Source organism: Rhipicephalus sanguineus, chromosome 10, assembly GCF_013339695.2.
Source record: "Rhipicephalus sanguineus isolate Rsan-2018 chromosome 10, BIME_Rsan_1.4, whole genome shotgun sequence".
In the NCBI taxonomy this organism is placed as follows: Eukaryota; Metazoa; Arthropoda; class Arachnida; order Ixodida; family Ixodidae; genus Rhipicephalus; species Rhipicephalus sanguineus.
Window position 1 is genome coordinate 16,116,181 of NC_051185.1, and position 24,422 is coordinate 16,140,602.

Consider the following 24,422-nt stretch of genomic DNA (forward strand, 5'->3'; position numbering starts at 1 on the left):
TCCAATGAGCCCGGTGCGGTGTATAATGACCACACCGTAGGATTAGGCATCAACACTTCAACAATTGCAGAGGCTGAAAAAGGAGTTTTATTACGCAACTCGCGCATTGGCAAAGCTGCTTCTTTCTGTACAAAAATTATCGGTTTATATTTGACAGTTCAATAAAGCCGCATAGAATTGAGGTTCTGCCGCACATTGGCCATTGCCTTCTCTTGTCTCAGCATTTCGGCCTTGAAGGCTTCCGAGTTGGCCTTCTTTTCAGCCCTGCGTTCGCGTCGCATAGCACGCACTGCAGCCTTTCGCTCTTTGCGTTGCTCCGGCGTCTCGTCCTTTGGGCGAATGCTGGATGCCACCGACGTTCGCGACCGCGTTTCTTCATCCGAGTTGCCTTCAAACTCGCGGTCCAACTGTTTGAGCCCTTGGCGACTCAGGCCTCCCTTTTCAATGATGGGAATGCCTGTTCTGGCCGACACCTTTACCTTCTCCTGCGAGAAGACGTAAAGGATAAAACAAAAAAAAAATTATGCACCTGTACAAAAATTATGATCCTGAAAAAAGTTATGAAATATGTAACTCATAACAAGCTTTGCTTGAAAAAACGCCAGGCCTGCGCGGAAAGCGCAGCACAGTCACAGTGAAAGCTGGAAGAGCGGCATTTCTAGAGCCCGTTATAAACTCTCCTGTGGCTACTAATACAGGTACATTAGCAACGTACCCACTACGCCACGAAGCGTAATTTTTGGGAAGTTGGGAAGCACCCGGCACGACATTATTCGTTGTTCTGCGGAGAAGCGAGGTACCATATGTAAGCGATTATGTGCAGTTTGTTGATGCGGCGGTTGATGACACAAGTTGCAACGATAAAGCGTGAAAGTGATCTTGGCAAGATCTGCGCAGACAGCTAGGACTTGCATATTTTCTTTGGGTAGTCGGCTCTCCGTGGCAGTGCCAGGATGGCTGCAGACAGTATTCTTCCTGAGGATATAAAAAAACTTGTACCCTGTGAACTACACAAACTGTTCAAACTCTTCCACCTTAACACAAGATCCATCCAGCGAAAATATGATGACATTACTGTTCTGTTAGAATCGTTAAAAGTTTCTTTTGATGTAATCATGTTTACTGAGACCTGGTACAACGACAACTCTGATCACTTTGTTCTACCTGGTTACAGTCACTTCTTCTTAAATCGTCAAGATAGCAGAGGAGGAGGTGTGTCGATACAGGTAGCAGTACAGGGATTTGACGTCATAAGTGAATTCAGCACTGTTACCAGAGACTTCGAGATCATCTGCATTAAACGGGGTAGAAGCGTCTTTGCCGTGTTGTACAGACCTCCCGCTGGCAACGTTTCCATGTTCTTAAGCTTTCTTGATACTCTGCTTTCACGTGCTAATGAGTGCGAATGGCTGCTTACAATTGGAGGTGACCTGAACATTGACTTTTTGAAGAATTCGGGCCCCGCCACAGAGCTCTTGCTCTTGTTACAACAAAATGGTTTTGAGAATGTTATTGCCGCTCCAACGCGTGCAACTGAGTCAACGGCATCTCTACTGGACACTTTCATTACTAATGGTGTTACAGAAAAAATTGCATCTGGTGTTGTAAGCTGCGATATCAGTGATCATTTGCCAATTTTCTTCATGATTAAGAGACACAAAGACTTACAGAAACATGTATGGCCGGAGACAACATATCGTAAAATATCGCCACAAACGTTAGACATATTCAGGCGGAAAATTGCTCGGGTCGAATGGAACCGAATATATGCGATAGAGGATAGCAACAAGAGTTACGATGCCTTTTCAAGATTCTAAAGCATCATTACACGAGTTCTTTTCCTTTACACACGTATCGCAAGCAAAAAAAGCTGCGCAAACCGTGGATAACGTGCGACCACACCAAACTGATCAAACAAAAAAACAAACTTTATCAGACTTTTCTATCATCAAGAAGAATCGAACAATTGAAAGAATATAAAACGTTTCGAAATAAGCTTAACAAAATACTAAAGAAGGCTAAAGATGAGTATTACCAACGTATGTTTGACGAAAATTGCCTTCGAAACAGCGACATCTTATGGAAGAACCTTAACGAAATTTTGAACGGCAAAAGAAGCAAAACAGCAGTTGATAACCTGACAATTGGAGATACGGTAATGACAGGATCAGATCTTGCAAACCGTTTCAACGACTTTTTCATCGGGATCGGTACTAGTGCATACTGTACTGAAGCCACCAATAACATTTCTAGAACCCCAAAGTCAGCATTCTTTCACCCAACGAGTGCGAACGAAATAATAAGTATTTATCAGGGACTAAAAAACAGTCATAGTCAAGACGCTGATGACCTTCAAATTAAACCAATTAAGTATGTCATTGATTTAGTTGCACCAACATTAACCCACATATACAATTTGTCCCTCACGACGGGCGTTTTCCCGAGTAGAATGCAAGTAGCAAAAGTGTCAGTGATTTATAAGAGTGGCGAAAAAAACAACTTAAGCAATTATCGACCCGTATCTGTTCTTCCTATTTTTTCAAAGGGGCTCGAAAAGGTCATTAACACCCGCATTGAAAATTTCTCCAAAAAGCACAATCTCCTTACTGACTGTCAACATGGTTTCAGAAAAAGAAGGAGTACTGAAACTGCACTCCTCGTTCAAAAGGAAACTATTTTGAAAAATTTCGAAAATAGGGTCATGACATTAGGTATCTTTTTAGATTTCAGCAAGGCATTTGACCGAGTCAACCATTTAATACTACTTGATAAATTAGAACGATATGGTTTTAGAGGAACGGCTTTGCAACTAATTAAAAGTTATTTAAACTCCCGCCAGCAATACGTCCAATTAAGCAAACATAAATCCAGGATGATGCCCATTGAGTCCGGAGTTCCTCAGGGAAGTATATTGGGCCCAATATTTTTCCTGTTCTACATAAACGACATCGTACGAATTTATGATCAGTGCCAATATCTCATATATGCAGATGATTGCTCAGCCCTTATAGAAGGAATCAACATGAACGAAATAATACCTAAAGCTACGACGTTTTGTCAGCAACTATACATGTGGTGCAAAAACAATAGGCTGAACCTAAATGAATCCAAAACGAAATGTGTCATGTTTCGTCCACAGGGATCTGTAGAAGTAGCATCTGGGCACATAACACTAGGTCCCTACCAAATCACCATTGAAAAATCTGTAAAATTGCTCGGCGTTATCTTCATGGAGCACATGTCCTGGAATGAGCACATAAAACACTTACTGACTAAATTAAGTAAAGCTGCTGGTGTGCTGAGTCGTTGTCGCCACATTCTTCCGGCTAATGTGAAACGCACTTTATACTACGCTTTGCTGAACTCCCACTTGTACTACTGCGCATCAGTATGGGGAAACACCACACTTACAAACCTACACAAACTTACATTAATACAGAAAAAAGCACTAAGGACTATTGAAAACGCCACGTTCTTAGAACACACAGATCCACTTTTTCGTAAGTACAGAATTATAAAATCGGACAAAATCTACACCCACAAATTGCTAATAATGTATAAAAGTGCTCAACTTGGCAAACTTGACAAGTTTTTAGACCTAGCAAGCTTAAAGGAAACAGTCACGTTGTATCCCTTTAGGTACAAACCACCATATGAAATTCCCTTCTCTCGCACACATTATGGTACAGAGAGAGTTAAACACACAATGCCACTTACATTAAACGCATATTATGCACGAGACATAGATATATTATCACTAACAAAACAAGAAATACAGGATCTCTGCGTGGCGTAAAAAACAAAAAAATCTGCACCTTAAATAAATGTCTTCATCCACTTATAGTATGATTATCACCAACGGTATTATGACAAAATGGTGTACTAGAAAGTATAATAATCAGTAAATACATGTCGCGATGTAGTTTCATCACTGTTCGTACTTATTGTTCGTATTGTTTGTATTTATTCCTTTATTTTATATTGTGTTACATAGACATTCTGTCAGGCCGTTGAAGTGTAAATGGAAGATAAATACTTTATTCTGTATTCATTTTTTGCTTATGTATTCGCTGTATGTTGCCTATGTACGGGTGGCAGGAGCTCTGTCAAGCTGCGACGAAGCAGCTTTTTCTCTTGCCACCTTTTTTCCGTTTTATCGTGTAAACGAAGGACGAAAAATAAAACATGATTGATTGATTGATTGATTGATTGATTGATTGATTGATTGATTGATTGATTGATTGATTGAATAATTATGGTTGCGCCCTTTGTAATGGGTTGGAAGCTTTAAACGACCCACTAGTTACGTAATGCATATTGTGTGACGCCCGGTCGTTATTTAACTGTCCCACCATGCTTTATAACATACGTTAACCGGAGAAACGTAGAGCGAGAGAGAGAGAGAATTGACTTTACTGAGACCCTGAGGAAATGGATCATGGGAGCCTTATCGGCTTCCTTGGCAACCAACAGAAGTGCACTTGCGAGGAACCCACTACGCTATAAATCATTGTAATTTTTGAGAAGTAGGGCAGTAGGCACTGTGCCATTTTTCGTCATTCTACAGACAGCCGTGGTACCTGCTAAACGCATGTAAGGCATTATGCGCACTTTGTTGATGCTGTGCGTGATGACGATGAAGAATTATGGCAGAGCTCTTTGTAATGGGTTGGAAGCATTCAACAACCTACTCGTTGCGCAATTCGCATTGTGTGACACCTGGTTACAGAATTCGCGTTGTGCAACGCTTGGTGCTTATTCTCTTTTACCACGCTATATTGCATATGCTAATGTGGTTCGTTCCCGACATGAAGCCTGTATAGGACCTTCTTGCAAAGCAGTTTCAAGCACCGGCATGGCTCAGAGGTTGAATACTGGGCTCCCACGCAGAGGGCCCAGGTTCGAACCTCGTTCCATCCTGGAATTTTTTTCTTATTTAGTTTTTTTTCTTATTTCGAGCGATACTGGTTACGGACACCGGCGGCGGCGGGCAACTACGGCACCAAAAACGGCCGGTGAAATTATCTCATAACAGCTTTCGCTGTAAAACAGACTCGACCTACGTACAGACACCAAGGCTCATTACACAACGAAACGGATCGCATCCCGAGTGTTGATATGCCGCCACAACTGTGAAGAATACCGATAGTTGTGGCCTTTGGAAGGATGAAAGGCAGTCGAATTGGCTGCTACAGCTTGAATTTGTATTGACACTGCAAACTAAACAATACACTTTCAAAGAAAGATATGAAATGAACATGACATATGCCATGCCAGAAACGTTTATATTGCATTTACTTGTAGATATGTGCACAGGCACAACTAAGCTGATGTCCAGTGCTCGTTCTATTTCGTTTCTCAATTTATCTATGCACCTATTTAGTTTCCAGTGCCAATATGAATGCAAGCTATGATATTAATCATATGTTGTTGTTTTCTTCTGCCACGATAAACCAACCACAAAAGCCTCTATTTAAAATGAATAAGAAAGAAAGTGTCAGATCACAGCCAACCTGGTTGACCAAGTACTGCTTTAAAAGAACAGGGTATGCAAACGTATGAAAAAAAAATAATTTTTTTTCTAAATATGAAGGTGGATAGTTTTCCGCATCTTATTATGTATCACACTTCATCTTGCGAAAATTTTATCAACATAAAGCGAATTAAAAGCAATGCGACAAGCCACATGCCCCTTTTACAGATGCTGCTTTCATAGCTTTCTAACATCGTAAATTAACAAAGTGAATGAAGCTTCTCTTTTTTTTTTTTTTTTTAAGAGCAGAGCTCTTTAAGCTTTCCATTGCACCGGGTAGTGTGAACAGAAACTATCATCATCATGAACAGGCACACGCTCTCTTTGTCCTCCTCTTCACCTTCTGCTTCGCTCCCAAAGCGCCAATTTCTCCAGCGTGGGATGGAATACCTCTGATGGGTGAGAGAACCAGTGCACAGAGAAATTCTTGGCGAGGCAAGATTCGTACCCACGACCCAAAGGTGAGCGTCCTAATCACTCGGCTATCCAGGCATGCTATCGGAGCACAGCATAGCCTTGTACAGTACAGTATGGCTGGGTGGCGGGAAAGGGAAGTGCGTGTGAGGAGGATGGGAGAGAGTAAAGCATAGCATAAAAGAGAGAGAGAGAATCAAAGAAAGAAGCACACCATAGGAAGAAAGAGGAAGCAAGAAACAGAAACATGGAAAGAGATACATTGAAAGACAACGAAATAAATAAACAGAGAAGACAGAGAAAGAAACAGTTGAAGAAAGAAACGAAGAAGGTTGCCCAGCTCCGCACTTCCTTCAGGCTTGGCACCCCTAGTGCGAAGCCACTTTCTTTTTTTTTTTTTTTATGAAAGAAAAGGCCATCTGGCAACAGTATTTAAGTTGTTAGCCAAGAGTGAATAAATAAGTCGGAAAATGTTGCCAGAACAAAATACGTGAAATTTAAGTTATTTACTTTGAACTCATATTTTCTCAGAACGACATTTTTCGTCGTGTCGGTGCAATTATTTTCAAAATTACAAAAGGCAGCACACCGATTTTTTCAGCGCATACTAAACTTTTGGTGGCAGTATACTGAACTAAAGCTGAGGCTGTAGAACGAATCGTATTTAATTGGTAGTAAGAAAATACACAGAAATTTATCTAAAATCATGCACTGGAAGAAAAAAATTAATAATTTTGTTTTTGAGGCAATGAAACAATTTTAGTTCACAAGGCACTAAACAAAATTATACAACAGTTGCTGAGAAATATACACCATGACATGCCCAAAAATACATGGGAAGTATAGGTCTTATCCTGTCCCCTTAAAACAGGTAGGGTCAATGTTATACTTTACATCAAGGAATATAACAAAAGCTGCATGTTCACTTGAAAGCAAAGTACTGTCTCTTCTCATGCATGACTTTCCTTTTCCTTCGAGAAAGTCATAATACAGCCAATAAAATAGCAACCTAATTATAAGGATCTTACTTACCTTCTTTGGCTCTGTGATGAGTTTTGGATGGTTGTAAAGGTTCGAATAAGTACCTAAGTATGGGCAGGGAAAAAATTATCAGTGCTAACGGTCAACATAACGCCATACAGAGCACTGAGAAATGCAGCGAGACATACTTATGATGGACTCGCAGTCCCAGCGTTCCTTGGGCGCATCGGCACTGATTTGCAAGTCTACCATCTCGTCGTCCTCCTCTTCAATGGCAGCCATGGTCACAGCGCTCCTTGCACATCCTTTGTCTAATGTCACCTCTTTGAGTGTCCTACAGAAAAAGGCACGACAAGTGTCATGTTAAAAAGGATGCCAAAGAGAAATGTTTAAAAAGTACAACGTTTTTCCAAACCCAATTTTCTGCAAATTTCACGGTTACAAATTCACTGGTCACACAAAAAGAATTGCCTAAGGTGAAACATGTTTTTAACTTCACATTGCAGCCACAGCACTGGCACATCAGTGTGATGTTGTAGATTTCAAATTACTATTCTGACACACATTTTCGAGGTTGGGGAAACTCTACTACACAATGTTTTTTCACATGGAACAGAAGTTTCTTGCGCATACAAGGTTGCCACTTGTTACGGTATCGAAGTTGGGAAACACATATTCAAGGTAGTATACTGTTTCGATCTGACGCTAAAATTTGTCCCCAATGCTGGCCATTGCAACACCAAGACTATTACAAAGTCAAGACACAGTGCAAAATTTTCTGGCACTGTCTAGCAGTAAGGTTACATACGATGACATAACAAACAAAAATAAAGAGAGCAATATGTACATTTTTTGATGGCTGTACATTTGTGTCACAGTCTGAAGGAGCACAGGAATTGAGCAAGGCAACACATCAAGACATTTAATAGGTCTCTTCGAGGGCCTAGTTGGTGCATACTGATGAAAAATTACTGAGCTCAAGAAAAAAAAAGCAAAACACAAGGAAGATACACGAGGGACAAGTATCAAGAAATTTGCCTACACGTGTTTTAATGCAAAGTGACTTTAAAGTGCCAGAAGCAGTTTATGAGTCAGCATCAAAAAAAAATTCCAAGTTAAATGTATGAAATATATTTCTAGTGATATAGAGTAGAACATACAAACTATCATATAAGTCTATAATAAAGATGACAGAATGTACACTATGAGATTAATTTTGATAAACGTATTTTGGCATACGGCCAACACTGACAAATGTTGGTTCCCAGTTTTATAACAATAAAATAAAGCAATATATGTATACAACCATGCCTCTGCCAACAAGCTATCATATAAATCTATAACAAAGATGACAGAATGTATACCTGACTGCAAAAGTTTACGGGACGTGGGCTCCACTGCAAATGGCAATTTCTGCAAGGTTAGGGAATGACGCTGCTAATCTAGTGGGTAACTGTACTGGTGGCTGTAACTACTACAGGCTGGAACATTTGATTGGAGGTTACGTTCCCAGACAAAGTAAGCATATAGGTTTTTCTAAAATTTCGTGTCCCATCAGCTTTTGCTGTTGGGTGTATGTACACTACGAGAGTAATTTTGATAAAAGCATTCACTACTGCCGTATTTACTCACATAATGCGAGCACTGACAAACGTTGGCTATCCAATCTTATTACAATGCAATAAAGTGATATATGTACACAACTATGCCTCTGCCACACTATGCAATTCCCCATAGGGAAATTCATTGCATACCTTCTAAAAAATGTTTCAGAGGTTACGAAACATAAGCTAACAACAAAAACACATTGAAAGTGCGACAGTAGTACTTCCTTAGGCTGTCAAACAAAAGAACAAAGGTATACTGACGGCAGCTGTTTCATGTGCTGGAAATCTTTGACTAGAGCCTTCATAATCTCGCTGTCAGGTTGTACGTATCCTTCGATCTCTTCACCATCCAGAGCTCCGACTTCCAGGTCATCGTACTGCTTGAACATCTGAAGTTGACAAGAAAAGGGCAATTTAAATATGAAATACTAGCCGACTGCATCAGAATACAGCAAGCAAGCAACTTCTTTGTACCTCTGCAGTTCATACAGCCTTATTTTCATTTACACTCAAAACTAGATAAATAATGAACTCAGATATAACGATGTATCAGTTATAATGAAGTAAGTTAAGAATAGACCCTTTTCATCATTGTAAAGCTAGCTTTCCTGTGATGCAGTTAGCCCACCTAATGGCAGCTAGTCACTTCAGCAAACAGCGTGTTCAGGCGCAGTTTGCTTGCACCATAACGCGGAAAATGTAGACACCGCTATCTTGATATAAATGCGCATAATAGACAAGCCCCAGAACATGCAACCAGGACCTCGTCTCCGCTTCAAGCACGACACACGACAAGTGCCGCCATTAATGTTGGGCGAATATGAAGATCAGGGAAGTTCACTTGTGGATTATGAAAAGAGTCTATAGTCTTGGCATAGACACAGAGCTATGAATATACATTTATAACGAATTTTCGGATATAACAAAGTTATTTTTGTATCCAATGTGACTTCATCAGGTTTGAGCGTACCACTCCAGCTGTTGGAACATTCATACACGGCTGGAAGAAATCTATTTCATCACCTCATTACATCAATGTAGAACTTCCCACAACACCGTCATCATGGCTGGCCTGCTCTTCCTCACACTCTGTGCATTCAGCAACTAGGAATTGCTGCTTCACTATCACGTTATGCGGTGAGGGTCTACTTCCCATGAGAATTTCCTTTACATTCTCTATGACTAGGCTTCAATATCATCACATGATGCTCGCTCATATGTTTTCCTTTCTCCAAGCCAAGAGCTACGGCAAACCAAACAACGTGCTGAGAGGCCCAGCAATTACTATGGTGGGCATATTTTCCAGCAGTAAACATACAGATGGGCACGAATGCTAAGCTTTCATGCCCACTAGTCAGAGCAGGTTGCCTCATCAAGGCTACATGCCTAGCAATCTCCCATCCTCAATGTATTTTTCATACTCCATCAGCCCTCTAAAGCAAGTGTACTTAGATACTCCATTCAGGCCTACAGCCTGTCACAAGTATAAACAGGAAATTGTGCAGGAAGTCATGTCCGGTTGCAGCATATTTAGAGCCAGCATGAGTTCCTGTGTCTTTTTGGTACTTTACATGTGTACAGTAACAAAAGACAGTAACAACCAACGATGCACTGCTTTTGTATGGACCTCATTGACATGCGCATTGTGGACGCACCCCTAGCACAAGCAGTTGTACATCAGCAAACTGTACCAAACAATGGCATGTAATCAAATGATTGCCAGGAAGCTAAGAAATGGACACATGGGTACAGTCATAAGTACAAAGCTTTTTTTTCTACAGAAAAGAAATTTCCCGCTGTAAGCGGCCCACTGGCTGCGAATCAAGGCTCTTATAGTAGCTAAGCTATAGCACATAAGCAGCATAGCGAGACAAGGCACTTATAGCACAGTGAAAGGACAAACCTCTTCAAAACGTTCGTCAAGGGTCTTGAGCCCTTCAGTTCTCCGGATCACGGACGAAGACATGGAGTAGCTTGTAAACCTCGACTGTGTTTCTTCTTCAGCAAAAGAGAATCGCTCTTCACTCCCTTCGTCTGTTTCAAAATCTTCTTCTTCGTCATCACAACTGTCACTGTCTTCAACACTGCAATGAAAAAAAAATAGCAGTGAAAAGTTGCAGATAAGAGCGTAAATTTGGACAATAGTCGTCACTTTTCTGCTTTTCTGCGGTTTGAAAGATGTTCTACATCTGCGACCATAGCTGTGAGCAACAAAGGCTAATTAATGTAAGGCTTCCATGGTCGAACCTCGTACAGACACGCAATTACCCAAAATATGTGGATGCAGATACAGCAGTCACTGTAGCTCATTTGTTGGAGACTCGCGCACATAATGTGGAAGATCCAGGGGCAAGTGTTTTCCAAAGAAAACCGTCGGCAACTACCATTTATTCTTTTCCTAGCCTCTTTGTCATGAGATTTGACAATTCCATCTATAAAAACTGAGCCCCTTGGTTCAGCCTTTCTCTCATTTATGCCTAATGACGTCACCATCGGTATCGCTTTCTGAGGACACTGACTGGTCAAGTCGGCAAAAATTCCTGTCATTCCACAAGGTGTTGCACTGAATGCATGCCACATACTCGTATCCCCAAAAGTGATTAACCGAGAATACAGCCTTTACTTGACACTCCTTGGCTGTTATCACACTTTTGTGCCAACGAGCACCAAATTGTCAACATTAACGTAACTGTTTCTTGGTAACTCACTCAACATCAGTAGCGTCAACGGGTCCTTCAGCAAGCTGTATAAAATCATCTTCCAGGATATTTTCGTCGTCTTCGAAGTCAAAATCGTCATCTAAGGCTGCCACAACGTCTGGGTCCCAGTCGGGCCTTGGTCCTGCACAGCAAAGAAACACCTAAAGTCAATGAAAAGTTCAGTGCCTGCAAGTGCTTGGCAAGCTGTTGCACTAAATCGACATCCCAACACTGACACTTCAAAAATTTTTATCAGCCAAACTGATTCCACTAAAAGAAAATGACACTACAACCACTGCACCCTTGACACAAAGAAACAACTGTATCAAGTTTTCTTAATTCCCCAATACTAATGTAGCTGCGAGCCAAGGCCTGTCACTCTTTGTGACTCACTTACACTAATACGTGTACACATTTATAAAAGAAAAAAGACGACTTGGTTCTCATGTATGCCCTTTTCTTTGTTGTGTTTACGAACTTGTGCTGCTCTGTTACGATATCACATCATATTGCCTATAAATAAATAAAACGAGAGACTCACCAACTTGGGGCACTGCTTTGTTAAGTAGGCCTTCCTTCTCTTCAACGGTTGATTGAAAGACTGACGAAGGCAGTCTGATTTCCTTCTTGGCCTAGAAGTCAATATCACAGGACACAGCATGAAATGTGTAATGTAATAATGGTTTAATAATGACTACAGAAAAATATGTATGCTTTTACATTTGGCAGAATAAATTTTATGCATGCACTGAAGCTGAAGATTAGCGAGTACCTAGCACCTTCCTCAAAAGTTATCTCTACACAAGAAAAAATAATGCTTCTAGTGCTATATAAGTTGAAGCGCTTAGCGGAACATGTGGCCAGCTGATGACATCGGTGGATAACGACTAGTTTTATCCAATGAACATTTTTTCACTGGTTAGAAAAGCGCAACAGTGAGTGTCAGAGTCTTTCACATATTTTAGAAGCCACTGAGAATACTTGAGCATGAACTGTTTTTTCCATCAAGGGACAACATGTCTGTCAACATCTCAAACCTTCGGGTTAAAAGGAAGAAACGCACAGTACAAACGGAATGGACGGCAGTCGAGACCACACGACAGAAGTACTATCACACAGTACTCGTTTGTCATCAGTTCCTTTGCTTGCATGCTTTCTCGTCTAAATGTCCACCAACCAGCCCAACAATGTGCAATTTATTGTAATGCACTAGAACTAGAACAGGCATTGAAAAAAATAACTGAGCTAAGAGCCACATTTTTACCTTAACTGCCGAGTAACTGGGGAGAAATTGCGAGTTGGAGGCTCTAGAATCATTCCGCCTTCCGAGCACTAACCCTGAGATTGAGTCTTGTTTGAGAACAGCCCTCTCCGGACTGTTGCATGTAAGTGTTACGTTATTACGTCACGTCTGTACTGCCACATCCTACAGACCAGCAGTAACATGGACATCTGAAACAAGCTCTTCTTTTCAAGTAGGAGTCAGTTCACCTTGGCTTCCCCACTCTGTCCAGCCGGGATGCGCACCCTGTGGATGACCGGTTCCCAGTCCGCCACAGTGTTGACATCTTTGAGATGTTGCAGGTAGTTGTAGTCGTCGTCAAAGTAGATACCATATTTACGCTGTTCTTCTTTTCTCTTCTCGTCGGAAGCTGGGACCTGCAGGGTTTTCAACGCATTGAAAATTCATGACTGACTTGGACTCAAAATTTGCAGAAGAAATGCAGTGAGACAGGGCACCAAATCTTTGTTTTTCACTTGTGCTCACAATTTACTCAAGATGAACTTTGACTTATACTAGATCCTCAATTAAACAAACTAAACACATCTGGCCAAATCCGCTACCAAGACAGCCTTCTATGAATAGTGTCCAATCCTACTATTCAGACAACTGTATTGGTCATCTAGCCAATCACACGTTGAAGAACACAGACTTGTTCATAAACACTTAACTCCGGAACAAACTGTCGTTTAGTGTTCAGGGAAAGCTGGTGGAATAACCCACACTGTAACTAAACTGCAACAAACAAACAATATAAAAATGTGTGTAATCTTCATAAAAAAACTTTCTGCAGGAAACTGCAGTGTCTACGCGCGCTTCGCACAGAACACACTGCGTTTGATTTGCACGGAGCTCAGCTTAATTTCACTTACAAGTGTGAACGAATCGTGCGTCACAGTCGATTTCGCGACTACTTAGCAAAACTCACATGGCCCGGCCTGTCGTCTCCAGTGAAGGGCCGCCCGGTCCGTTTTTCAAGCAGGACATGCTTAGGCGCTGTTTCGTCCGCCTGAAGGGGATCCTTCTGGCTACGATGGACCAGTTGAAAGGTAACGGCGTTCTTTTTGTCGATGAACTTCTTGCGTTTGCCACCCGGCTGAGTGAGATCGCGAGAAAAGAGAATGCGACAAGAAAGTTGGGTCACCACATCGCGACAATCAAAGCGTGAAAACGACACAAACACTGAACATTGACACTCACCATGTTTCTTTCTTCAACGCTTGACTGATACTCTCAGACACTAAGGATAGTTTGAGCAAATCACGCTTTCCGAAGCGACGCAAGGATAATAAATGCTACGAACGGAGACTCATCACATATTTGACGATCGTCACAGCGACAGTCGCCATGTGGGAAAGAACGGAGCGTTGAAATGTTGTGATGTTGTTACAAAACTGCGCGGTTCGTTTTCCAGTCTCAGCAAGATTGTCAATGCGGCAAGCCTAAAAAATGACGTCGCACACTGTCCTTTCTCTGCTTGGAGCGTATTTTTTGCGCACACGCGAACACGTTGTAAAATAAAAGCCGCCAGATGTCGCGTTAATTTTAATCACGTGATGTTACTATTATCATCAACATTGTGTCATTACATTAATAAAATATAATAACTTTTCACTATAAAAACTTTGTAATGTTACATTTGTGCCAGTAAAATGTGTATATTATAATTTAAAAGCATTTTTTTTAATGCTGCCACTATCATCGTCACCACCAAAATTTAGCAGACGACGCTTTTCGCTTTCGGTTTTTGTTTCGTGTGCGTTGGTTCTTGCTTTTTGAAGATACATGCGAGTCACTTGCGAAGTATAGTCATATTTAACATTGGTGAAGCGTGCGGTGTGATTTAACTCGTAGTTGCGACAACGGAAGGGTTGTTTGCCGTTTCTTTGTTGTTGTTCTGGTTCAACCTTACTCTGTGGTCATTGTGGTACCGCGTTACCGAAGTGCAACCCGCCGCGGAGCTTTCATATATTAGCGCACCTCATTCCCTCTCTAGTGACTGCTGCATCTTCTCTGTACGTTCGTTCGAGAGAAAAGTGAGGTCCGTAGCACTCACCAAAAACTAGTGACAAAAAAGTATGTCGAACGAAATCAACAGTTTCGATTGCGACGCAGCGGTGACGGCGCTGGCGTTTACCCTCGAAGAGCTGGCGCTGCGTCAGCAGAGGGACGCCGACTACGAGAGGGAAGTCGACAGCCTGGAACGCAAGAAATTTCGACTGGAATCGCGCCTGAGGGCCGTCAACCTCAAGGTCGAGCAACTCAAGAGGGACGCCGCACGTCAGGAGTCGGCCATCTTGCGAGACTTGGAGCGCGAAACCAATTCGCTGATGCAAGAGATGTCCAAGTCCAAGGAAGAGGCCCGAGAGCTGGAACAACAGTTCGCGCAAGTCGACGCGAAGTGTGAAGCGCTGGAAAAACAAAACGCCGATCTGAGGAGCGCGGCGGCTGAACTGGAGAGGGCGGTCGAACAGCTGAAGTCGCAGGACTCCAACGGCGTCGCCGGAGGATTCAATATCAGAAAGCTTTTGCAAGAACTTCGTTTTGAGGTATATATAAGTGCTTTTATTCATTGTATTGTGCTTCTCTGAGGCGGCTGTGTATCTGTCGGCTTGGAAACACAAAACACTACAGACGCGGTCAGCAACGGGTCGGTCCCATCGCCTCCTATCTATCTATCTCTGTCTGTCCCAGATAGATAGATAGATAGATAGATAGATAGATAGATAGATAGATAGATAGATAGATAGATAGATAGATAGATAGATAGATAGATAGATAGATAGATAGATAGATAGATAGATAGATAGATAGATAGATAGATAGATAGATAGATAGATAGATAGATAGATAGATAGATAGATAGATAGATAGATAGATAGATAGATAGATAGATAGTCTGTGTGATTACATTTTACTTGACGACATCTTCATTTTAGCGCTAAAACGAAGATGTCGTCAAGTATACACCAACTAGTCCAGCAACAAGTTCTTATTACTTCTTACTGTGCATTACATGCCCAATGCAGGTCGCTCAGCTGGAGCAGGAGCAGCGCGAGCTGTGCGAAGCAGAGCGCCAGTCTATGATCCGCGTGGAGGCCCTCCTCGCCGAGAAGCGACAGCACGCCGAGCTAACGCGTCAACTCGAGGCCGACAACGACGCGTTAAGGCAAGTACACTACAACTGCCCCGTGAAACGGACGCCTAACCAGATATAACTTCGCGGTGACAATAAGAACATTATTGCGAGATACAATTAAGGTAGAAGAGATTGCTTTTAAATTTCCCGCCGTATTACCAGCGCCGGTCCGTTGTCACGCTACACATTTTTATGTACATTGGTTACAGCTGTTATGGATGAGTAAAAGTTGAATCCTTGGAATAAAGAGAGCAACGGTGGTATAGGGGTTGCTCCTTTGAGGGAGTAACTGCGTTGCCACAACCACTGCTTCCCAACTACATTCCCAACCATTGCTCGTGGCAACGCAGTTACTCACTCGAAGTTACTCCCACAGCAAAGTTACTCCCTCAATGAAGCAACCCTCTACCCCCGTTGTTCTGTTGCCACAACCATTGGTCTCTTTGGGGAGCAATGGTTATGGGAGTAGCTGCATTGTGGGAGTAACTTCGTTGTGGGAGAAACTTCGAAGGAGTAACTGCGTTGCCACAACCATTGCTCCCTTTTGGGAGCAATGGTTGTCAGAGGGCGTAGCCGGGGGGGGGGTTGGGGGTTCAAACCTCCCCCGAAAATTTTCAATTTTGCTTGCGTATATATACACGCACACATACAAACGCACGCACGAACATACATAAAGTATGGTTGAACCCCCCCTCCCCCCCCCCCGAAAAAAATTTCTGGCTACGCCCCTGATGGTTGCGGCAACGCAATTACTCCATCTAAGGAACAACCCCTATACCCCCGTCCGTTGCTCTCTTTTGGCTTAGAGTGATGGTTGAGCTAGGGTTGTATATGACATCCGTGTCGATATACATCATATCTCAAGCGTATATCGACTGCGTCAACGCCGGTGCAGGCTGGCGTTGATCGAAGCCAGGTCCCGGTCGTCCTGCGGTCTACCAATCAGTCGTCATCGTCGAACCAGTTCAGTGGCCAACGACGACAGTGGTGCCACGAGAGACGCAACTGTCGCGGACTCCAGCTGCCACGCGATCGACGTTGACGACGACGCCCAGCGAGAGTTGCTGGAGCACCAGGAGCAGAGACGTCGGCAGATGTGGAATGAGATCGTCAGGATGCGCGAGGAGTACGCTGTCCTACTGAAGAGCGTCGGCTACCGAGAGACCGCGAACGCCTCAGTGCAGACAGACCCGGAACCCACCGAGAATCATCCTGAGCAGCTCGCGCCTTGATTTTTTTTCTTTTTTTTTTTTTTTTGCCATGGCAGTGCAGAGCAGGATGCCACTGCATTGCTGGCTCTAAATTAAACACGTTTTTTTTTTTTTCACGGTGCTCAAGCAAGCTGTGTGTGTTTCAATAAATTCATTCATTCATTCATTCATTCATTCATTCATTCATTCATTCATTCATTCATTCATTCATTCATTCATTCATCAATTTACTCACTAGTCTATGTTTCAATGAAATTTCAAGCGCGAACTGAGACAAGTGAGGGAACGACGCCATCTATTGCAATGAACAGAGAGCTTTATTGAGCAAGAACAAACATATAAACCCCAACCAGGGCCCGTGATCCACTGCACATGCGCACCGTTCTTATAGGTGCATATTTCAATTATGCATATATACAAACTAGCTCGTCTTTCCGTTTAGTCGATGTTTAGTCTATGTTATTGCGAAACTGGAAGTTTGCTTGTTCAAATAGAAGCTATACTAAACCAGTATAGACTCGTAAAATGTTATTCTGTGGGGCCCCTGCAGCTGAACCACTTTTCCTAGAATTCATCGAACGAGCTCAGTATCGGAGTTTATTGTCTCACAAATCGATTGCCGCGAAAATATTCTCGCTCCGTCGAGAACGAGCGGAGTTACACGAGTTTGTCTCACGTTTCGAGCAACTTCTCTCTCCTCTCGTCGCGAGGGGCGCGCAGAAAAGAACCGACACCGTTTTTACTGACATTGTATTAATACACCTCAGCGCCGGCGCTAAAGAGCTAACGTATCATTAGCTGCATGCATGGCGCTATTCTATACGTTCCGGTGATCAGTGCCTCTTGGTCGCGTGCTGCTCGCCGCTGAGCGCCCGGGCCAAGGTCTCGCAGAAAGTGGTGGCTGCGGTCAAAAGGAGGGCAATAGAAGAGTGTGTATACAACAGCCTCGGATGAACGTATATAGTGCACAAAGTGGCTTTTGGGCCAGTTACATAAATACATCGAAAGGTATCATAGCGCTAACAGACACGGATGCGAAAGACGCAACGGGAGGAGTGCTGTGAGTTGAAAGAGAGCGCTCGTCCCGTTGTGTTTCTCGTCCGTGTCTGCTATCAGTGGCGTAGCCAGTGGGGGAGGGGGGGGGGGGCACACCGAGCCCGTGCCCCCCCCCCCCCCCCCGAAATTTTCTTTGCTATGGTATACAGAGCCCAAAATGACACTTGGCCACATCTGCCTGCCCGGCCACCACTTCATATCAAGGGGTTGCCCCACCCCCCCGAAAAAAAATTCTGCCTACGCCCCTGTCTGCAATATAGCTACGATACCTTTTGATATATTGTGTACGTCTGTAGGCGTGCGCAGGGTTCCCCTTCAGGGGGGGGGGGGCGAAGGTTCATCGCGGCGCCCCCCCCTCCCTATTAAGTCAATGTATGGGGCAGACTTTGCGCCCCCCTTTTCTTAGGTGACTAGGGGGGAAAGTGGCCCCCCTGCCCCCCCCCCCCCCCCCCCCCTCTGCGCACGCCTATGTCTGTACCGTTGGTAGACCGCGAATACAAACTAATTGGTACACGATATGCTCGAGTGATTTCCCGTTTGTCGAAGGGACTGACGACCGATTTTTCTCGACCCAGTTTTTTACGACGCAACGGAAAGCTTCCCCTCGGTAGTGAAACATACAGCGGTTGATTACAAAATCGCGTGGAAATCTTGTATGCAGAATTTTTCGTTCTGAGAAGCCACTAAAAAAGTTCGAGTCCCTCCTCCAGCAACGCTGTGAAGCGATAGCGATGCCGATATCCCTCCTCGCAAACTGTTATTGAGACTTTGAACTGTTTTTTTTTAATATAAAAACAAAGCAGGTAGAATAAGTTTTCCGAACGCTCGTCGTCACGTGACGTCCCTTAACCGCCTCGCGAGCCAGGCGCTCGTTGCCTCTGCGATTAGCTCCGGCAATGCGCGTTGCCGGAGCTACTCATCGGCAGGTGCCGCTAGGCCCTCAGCTAACAACGTTCATGCTGCCGCTCATGATCGTCGGATCGTATACGTCAAGCGAAGGCGGCGCCGCTATTCTGATCAGTGCAAACGAAGGCATATCTGCACATTTTAAGTCATAAAAGATTATAATAAAAAGGTGCACTGCAGTTCAACGCTACCATAGAGATAATTAGCAGCGCACATCAGTAAGAGGTCACGTGATAAGAATCATACGCATCCTCACTTCTTTGTCGCGGGGGGTGCCAAAAGTAATTTTGAGTGAAGAAATAAATATATCAATGCGCGTTTAACGAGAAAAATGGGATACGTTTTAGCCAATACGATATACAATCTTTCCATTTGTGGGGTTATCTCCATAAACTCCATAAACTGTAAATTTTGGTTGCACACTACGGAATAGGAAGCCTGCATACGGGCACTGGGCCGCTATGTAAGCTTGTTACCACGGGAAGTTGTGAGGCGCCGTCTAGAGAATGTTTTACCGAAAGAATTTCTTCAAATAAGTCGGAAGAAATTGAGCTCAAATTGACTATGCCACTGTCAACTGAAACACCATCTCCTTTTTGTGAGCACTTCCATCTTCATGGCATTCTTGGACAGTGAAAAGTTAGAGGAGACCTATACCCAAGTGTTGGGGGACGCAGACTCCATCGTAAGCTCTCCTCTGTACGCCTCCGTGTTTCTGTACGCGCGGCAGGTTGTGTCTTCCCGCCTCACTTATATATCTCTTTTGACAGATGTACACTTTAAGTGCCTCTTTTTTTTCTTTTTACTTGTATACATTGACAAGTGGACATAATAAGATGATAATTATTATTATGATATTATGATGATGACGATAGTATAAGGTACACAATAACAAGGCACAAAACTGAAGCATCAGAATAACGAGCACATTGTCAATATAAAGGTAAGCAAAAGTGACTTTGATAAACCAAAAATCTCATTATGCAACTACGTATATGTAGGGGGAGGAGAGGGCCGGGGCTCAACCCCTCTTCCCCACTTCCTTTCCTGGCTAGGCCAATAAACCGCTTTGCACGTCGCTTGAGGCTTACTGGTGCGCAGCAGAGTGCCGATCTCTGGCTCGCGACAGCTGCTGCATGCCGATGTTGAGGAGACGCTGTCGGCGCTGTACAATTGGTCACGCGGGGAGGATGCGTCCGTCTTGCACGCGTGTTCGTGCGAGCAGGACGAGCAGCTGCCGCTGCTCACGCTGCAACACGCTTCCGGCTCGACCTCACCCTCGCTGCAGCACGCGCAGCAGCAGCAGCAGCAGACACCGCGGTCGCAGCCGCACGTGATGCCTCCTGAAATAGGTGATGTCATGGCGATATTGATCGATATGTCGCGCACGAATAAGCGACTCGGGAGAAGTTCAATCGGTTCAATGGCGACGCGCCTGCATGTGGCGACACCTGGTTTGCCGTGAGCAAACTGCTCGCTGTAAACGCATCATGTATTAGCGTGACACGTATAAGAAACGAGCCAAGACCACGGTGCGAGACACACACGAAGAGACAGACAGAGGATACTATATCTGTCTCTTTGTGTGTGTCGTAGTTCTTTTCTTATATGCGTCGCGTTAGTAAATGCTACAGTTATGAAACGCCAACTCGCCCGAACAGCAACCCTTCGCTGTAAACGGTCTATAGTTCCGGTTTCTGAAATGGCGGCATTTATAGACGATTTTCCGCAGCTGGTTTATTAAATCAAACTAGATGGCGCCACTGGCGCCACCGCACCGTGGCCGTCCCCCTACTTAGGGTGCCTTGATGCCCGCGCCTCGCATCGAGGCACCCTACCCCTACTGTGGCCGTATCCATGGCCATCCCCCTGCCGTGGCCTTCGGCAGCGCTGCTCAATATGTCTCCATCCGCGCCGCGTCGTCTGCTCGGCGTTCCCATAGCGTCTGCGCGCAGACGGCGCAGACGGCAGCGCCGGAAAAGTAAACATGGCGGCACCTGTGGATGTAGTTTCCTTCCGCCTCTTATTTATCACGTCGTCGTCCTGTGCTGTGTGGCCCGTAAGTTCAAAACCTACGCATTTATTTGCTTTATATTTGTGTCCTGAAGCTTCGAGAGCGATGTACTCGTCGGTATTTTGTAGTATTTCCAAGATTCATTCTCATATTGTCCGAGACAAGGCTTAGCAGGCATGGCTAAATAAACACAGCTGATCGCAATAATAAAGACAAAGCATACCTGACGTTTCTTCTCCAGCGTGAGCTGACACAAAGCGATGGCCGATTTTGCCATTTATTTATTGCTGTGAGGACAGTGGGCGAGTAGCAAACGCGAGTTAGGATCGAAGCGGGGTGTCGCGTCTGCATGGGTGCTGCCATGTTGGCTTGTAACCCCAGCTACTGGCGGTTGCTAATACAACAATTAAAGACATACACCATAAATACGACGCAGATTAAACATATCCCTTATCGTTGTGGCGTGGTACGTACCAAACAAACGCAAATGTCTCAACGTTTTCAGCTCTGAGGCGATTACATGTAGAACTATGTCTTGCTGCGCAAGCATGTGACTTGCTTACACCCTGCAGCAACCAGCTTGTGTAGTACGGCCACGGCCGCTTCGCTGGCCCAATGCGTTGGTTGGGGCAAATGGCTGGGGGAAGGCCAGTTTCGATCACGGGATCAAACATGGCAGCGCCCGTGCGCCGCTGCGGAAAATCGTCTATAGCCCTTCGGAGCTGACGAGGTCACATTTTTTTTTTCAACATGGCGGAATTTGTAAATGTCCCAAACAGCATTCCGGGCTTAGAATGCTCACGTTCAGATATATGAACCAGTGTAATACCCGTGCCACACGGGCACAGAAAATGGCATTTGCCTCCTAATGCCTTCAGATTTAATGCCATTCGCGCGGTGCCACACGGACAAACGAAATGGCATTCGCCCAAATGCCATTCGTCACCTAATGCCATCGCCAGAACTCATTCGACTGAGAAATGCATACTCTCGACGGCACAGCTGACGAAGTGCGGTATACCTAAGTTATATAAAGCGACATCCTATTCAGCTAAAAATAAGTTTTCACGTCTTTTATTTACACTAATCACTTACACAAGCGCTTCAAACGCTGTATTTTGGATGCGACAGGCGCCAATTTCTTTTTACGCTGTGGATCTGACCAGTGTTGGCTTAGGTTGCTACGGTCAGCTGCAACGTCGTGAAACAAAGCAACGAACTCAAGCTTACGGCGGCGTAATATGCTTAATTCTACATTTAATTATTCTCAGAGGTATATGAAGCTTGTAAACGCATGTTAATTTTTTTATTACTACTCAACAGTTCCTCACTACCGAAGATGCTGCGATCGACATCATCGAGTCAAATGTCTTTCAGTTTGGGCGTGTAGCAGCTCCGCCGAAAAAAATGTCATTCGGGAACTGAATGCCTTCACTGCCGAATGTCATTTTTTGTGCCCGTGTGGCACGGGTATAATGTGAGCAGATATAGTGAACCATATTCTATTATGGTTCCCTCTACTATAGTCGACTGCACTGTAACTATATGGAGGAAGAAAAACTTGGGGTAGGCACTGTGCAACATAACAGATGCAAAAACGAAAAGAGTATCGGCCCTACATGCGATCGCCAAGTCAGAGCGCGCAGCTGAACAAATATTCTCGGCATTGCCCCTCAGAATTGACGTGTGTGTTCGCGTTGTTAAAGATACTGATCACTGCACCACGGTGCTCCAGCACCCTGCTAGCTGGTTCGATCATACTGTGGATTTTAATCATTTAACCAATGCCGATCGGCTTTCACTGTTTCGAATTAGAAATTCAATTGCAGCTAGCTGGAAGTCTCGACTTTGTTTTTGAAACAGAATTACAGCTCACCGTGTAGTTTTTGAAACAGAATTACAGCTCGCCGTGTTCGCATGTGGCCAGGAGTGTAGGCAGAAATTTTTTCGGGGTGGGGGCTCCAGGGGCGTAGCCAAGGGAGGGGGGCTTCAAACCCCCCCCCCCCCCGAAAATGTTCGATTTTGCTTGCGCATATATACACGCACACATACAAACGCACGCACGAACATACATAAAGTATGGTTGAACCCCCCCCCCCCCCCGAAAAACATTTCTGGCTACGCCCCTGGGGGCACCTCCTTGATCTGAAGTGAGTGCCGAGTAGGCAGATGTTGTCGAGTCATGGTCGAGTGTCATTTTGTGTTCTGTATGCCATGGCAAAAAAAAAAAAAAACTTCGGGTGGGGGGAGGGGGTGTTACCCCCCGGCTACGTCACTGCCTGCTGCGTCCGTTAGATGATTTACCGGTTTGGGCGTCGGCGACGTCACAGCTAAATCCACCGCAGTCAGGGCAAGCTGCTCGCGATGACCTTCCCGATGCCGAGTGACGTGACGACGATCGTTGGTTGACCTGTGAAGTGGCAGCACCACGGCCGTGCATCTGGTCTTCCAGCCGCGGCGAGACGACTGCTTTGCCCTCCGGTACCCGCGGGCGAGACATGCGCATGCGCACGTGCGCTTCGAATGAAGTCGTTGTCGTGTCCTCCCGCGGGGCATCGTACCTGTCGGATAGAAAAGCCTGGTCGTTTCACTACCCTACGTGCTGAACGTCAGCCTAACCTAACCTAGATATTACATAAGCGCATTTTCCGCGCAGCTGAGAATGAAGTCGCGCGGGCTGTATTCCCAGTCGCATTCAGACTGGTTGTCATGTACGATGCCCTGTGTCCGTCAAAATCGATTGAAGGTGCCAGGATCGTGCCTGTACACATTAATCCATACGCGGTGCACCGAATGTGTTTAAATGCCATTACGTCATCATGTTTGGCTTCAGCAGGCTAGTGTTCAGGTTGCATGCATACTTTTGTTCTGTAGAAAGTTGAGGGGACAGTACATACAGACAAGCTATAAGGCAAAGTGCCGGTGCCGAGGTGAGTACAGCTTGCAAGGATCTTCAGGATAGACCACGTGTCCGTCGGGCGGTCAAGATTGCGTGGACACATCGCGAGCGAAAACAGCTGCCCCATACGTGGTGAACGGGCGCATTAAATCTTATCATTCTAGTACAAATTTACACGGAACATCACGGCGACGGCGAAAATTCGACCGGAGTGTCTTGACAGAAAGTGAAAATCAAGGGTCTAGGAATTCAGCAAACTATACGAGCCCTGAATGTACTCGAGGAACCGACGTAGCGTTGTGACGTAAGTTACTACAAATGCAACTCACCCGATCTCGTCAGTCACAACACGGTGGTGCTCCGTGGCGACCACCTTGACGGGACCGGTGGATGCAGACACGGTCTTCCCTCGAAGGACTCCCTTCACCGCTGAATCACCGTGGTCCTCGGCAGCGTTGCCATTGGCCGCGTCCGACGCTGGAATATCCTTGAGCAGGGAATCCAGTTGTTCCGTATCCAGCATAGTGGTTTGGTAGCCGGCGCTGGCAGACTTGGCGGGCTTCATCACCTGCCTGGACACCGCCCGCTCTGACACGGCTTCCTTCTTGGCCGTTGCAGTCGCTACCCGCCGGTTCTTTGCCGTCCCGTGGGCGGTGCTGGCGCAACGCGACGTCGGCGTTG

At 44.8% G+C, this 24,422-nt stretch overlaps 3 protein-coding genes across 3 annotated transcripts; 1 reads left to right on the forward strand and 2 right to left on the reverse strand.

Annotated features, from left to right (window-relative positions):
• Positions 1 to 76: 76 nt before the first annotated feature.
• Positions 77 to 13,905, reverse strand: LOC119407125 (protein LTV1 homolog). Its single transcript, XM_037673988.2, has 10 exons — positions 13,717 to 13,905; positions 13,445 to 13,612; positions 12,726 to 12,893; positions 11,776 to 11,866; positions 11,244 to 11,376; positions 10,439 to 10,619; positions 8,797 to 8,924; positions 7,117 to 7,262; positions 6,980 to 7,032; positions 77 to 485 (listed from the first exon to the last, which is right to left on the reverse strand). Exons 1-10 carry the CDS (start codon positions 13,717 to 13,719, stop codon positions 159 to 161), a joined length of 1,398 nt encoding a protein of 465 aa, XP_037529916.1. The 5' UTR covers positions 13,720 to 13,905; the 3' UTR covers positions 77 to 158.
• A 598-nt stretch (positions 13,906 to 14,503) lies between these two features.
• Positions 14,504 to 15,734, forward strand: LOC119372489 (nucleoprotein TPR). Its single transcript, XM_037642959.2, has 2 exons — positions 14,504 to 15,065; positions 15,546 to 15,734. The coding sequence occupies exons 1-2, from the start codon at positions 14,595 to 14,597 to the stop codon at positions 15,732 to 15,734; spliced, it is 660 nt and encodes a 219-aa protein (XP_037498887.2). The 5' UTR covers positions 14,504 to 14,594.
• A 1,923-nt stretch (positions 15,735 to 17,657) lies between these two features.
• LOC119372490 (keratin-associated protein 5-9) lies at positions 17,658 to 23,301 on the reverse strand. The gene is made up of 3 exons (XM_037642960.2): positions 23,147 to 23,301; positions 19,920 to 20,171; positions 17,658 to 17,767 (listed from the first exon to the last, which is right to left on the reverse strand). Exons 1-3 carry the CDS (start codon positions 23,280 to 23,282, stop codon positions 17,700 to 17,702), a joined length of 456 nt encoding a protein of 151 aa, XP_037498888.2. The 5' UTR covers positions 23,283 to 23,301; the 3' UTR covers positions 17,658 to 17,699.
• Positions 23,302 to 24,422: the final 1,121 nt, after the last annotated feature.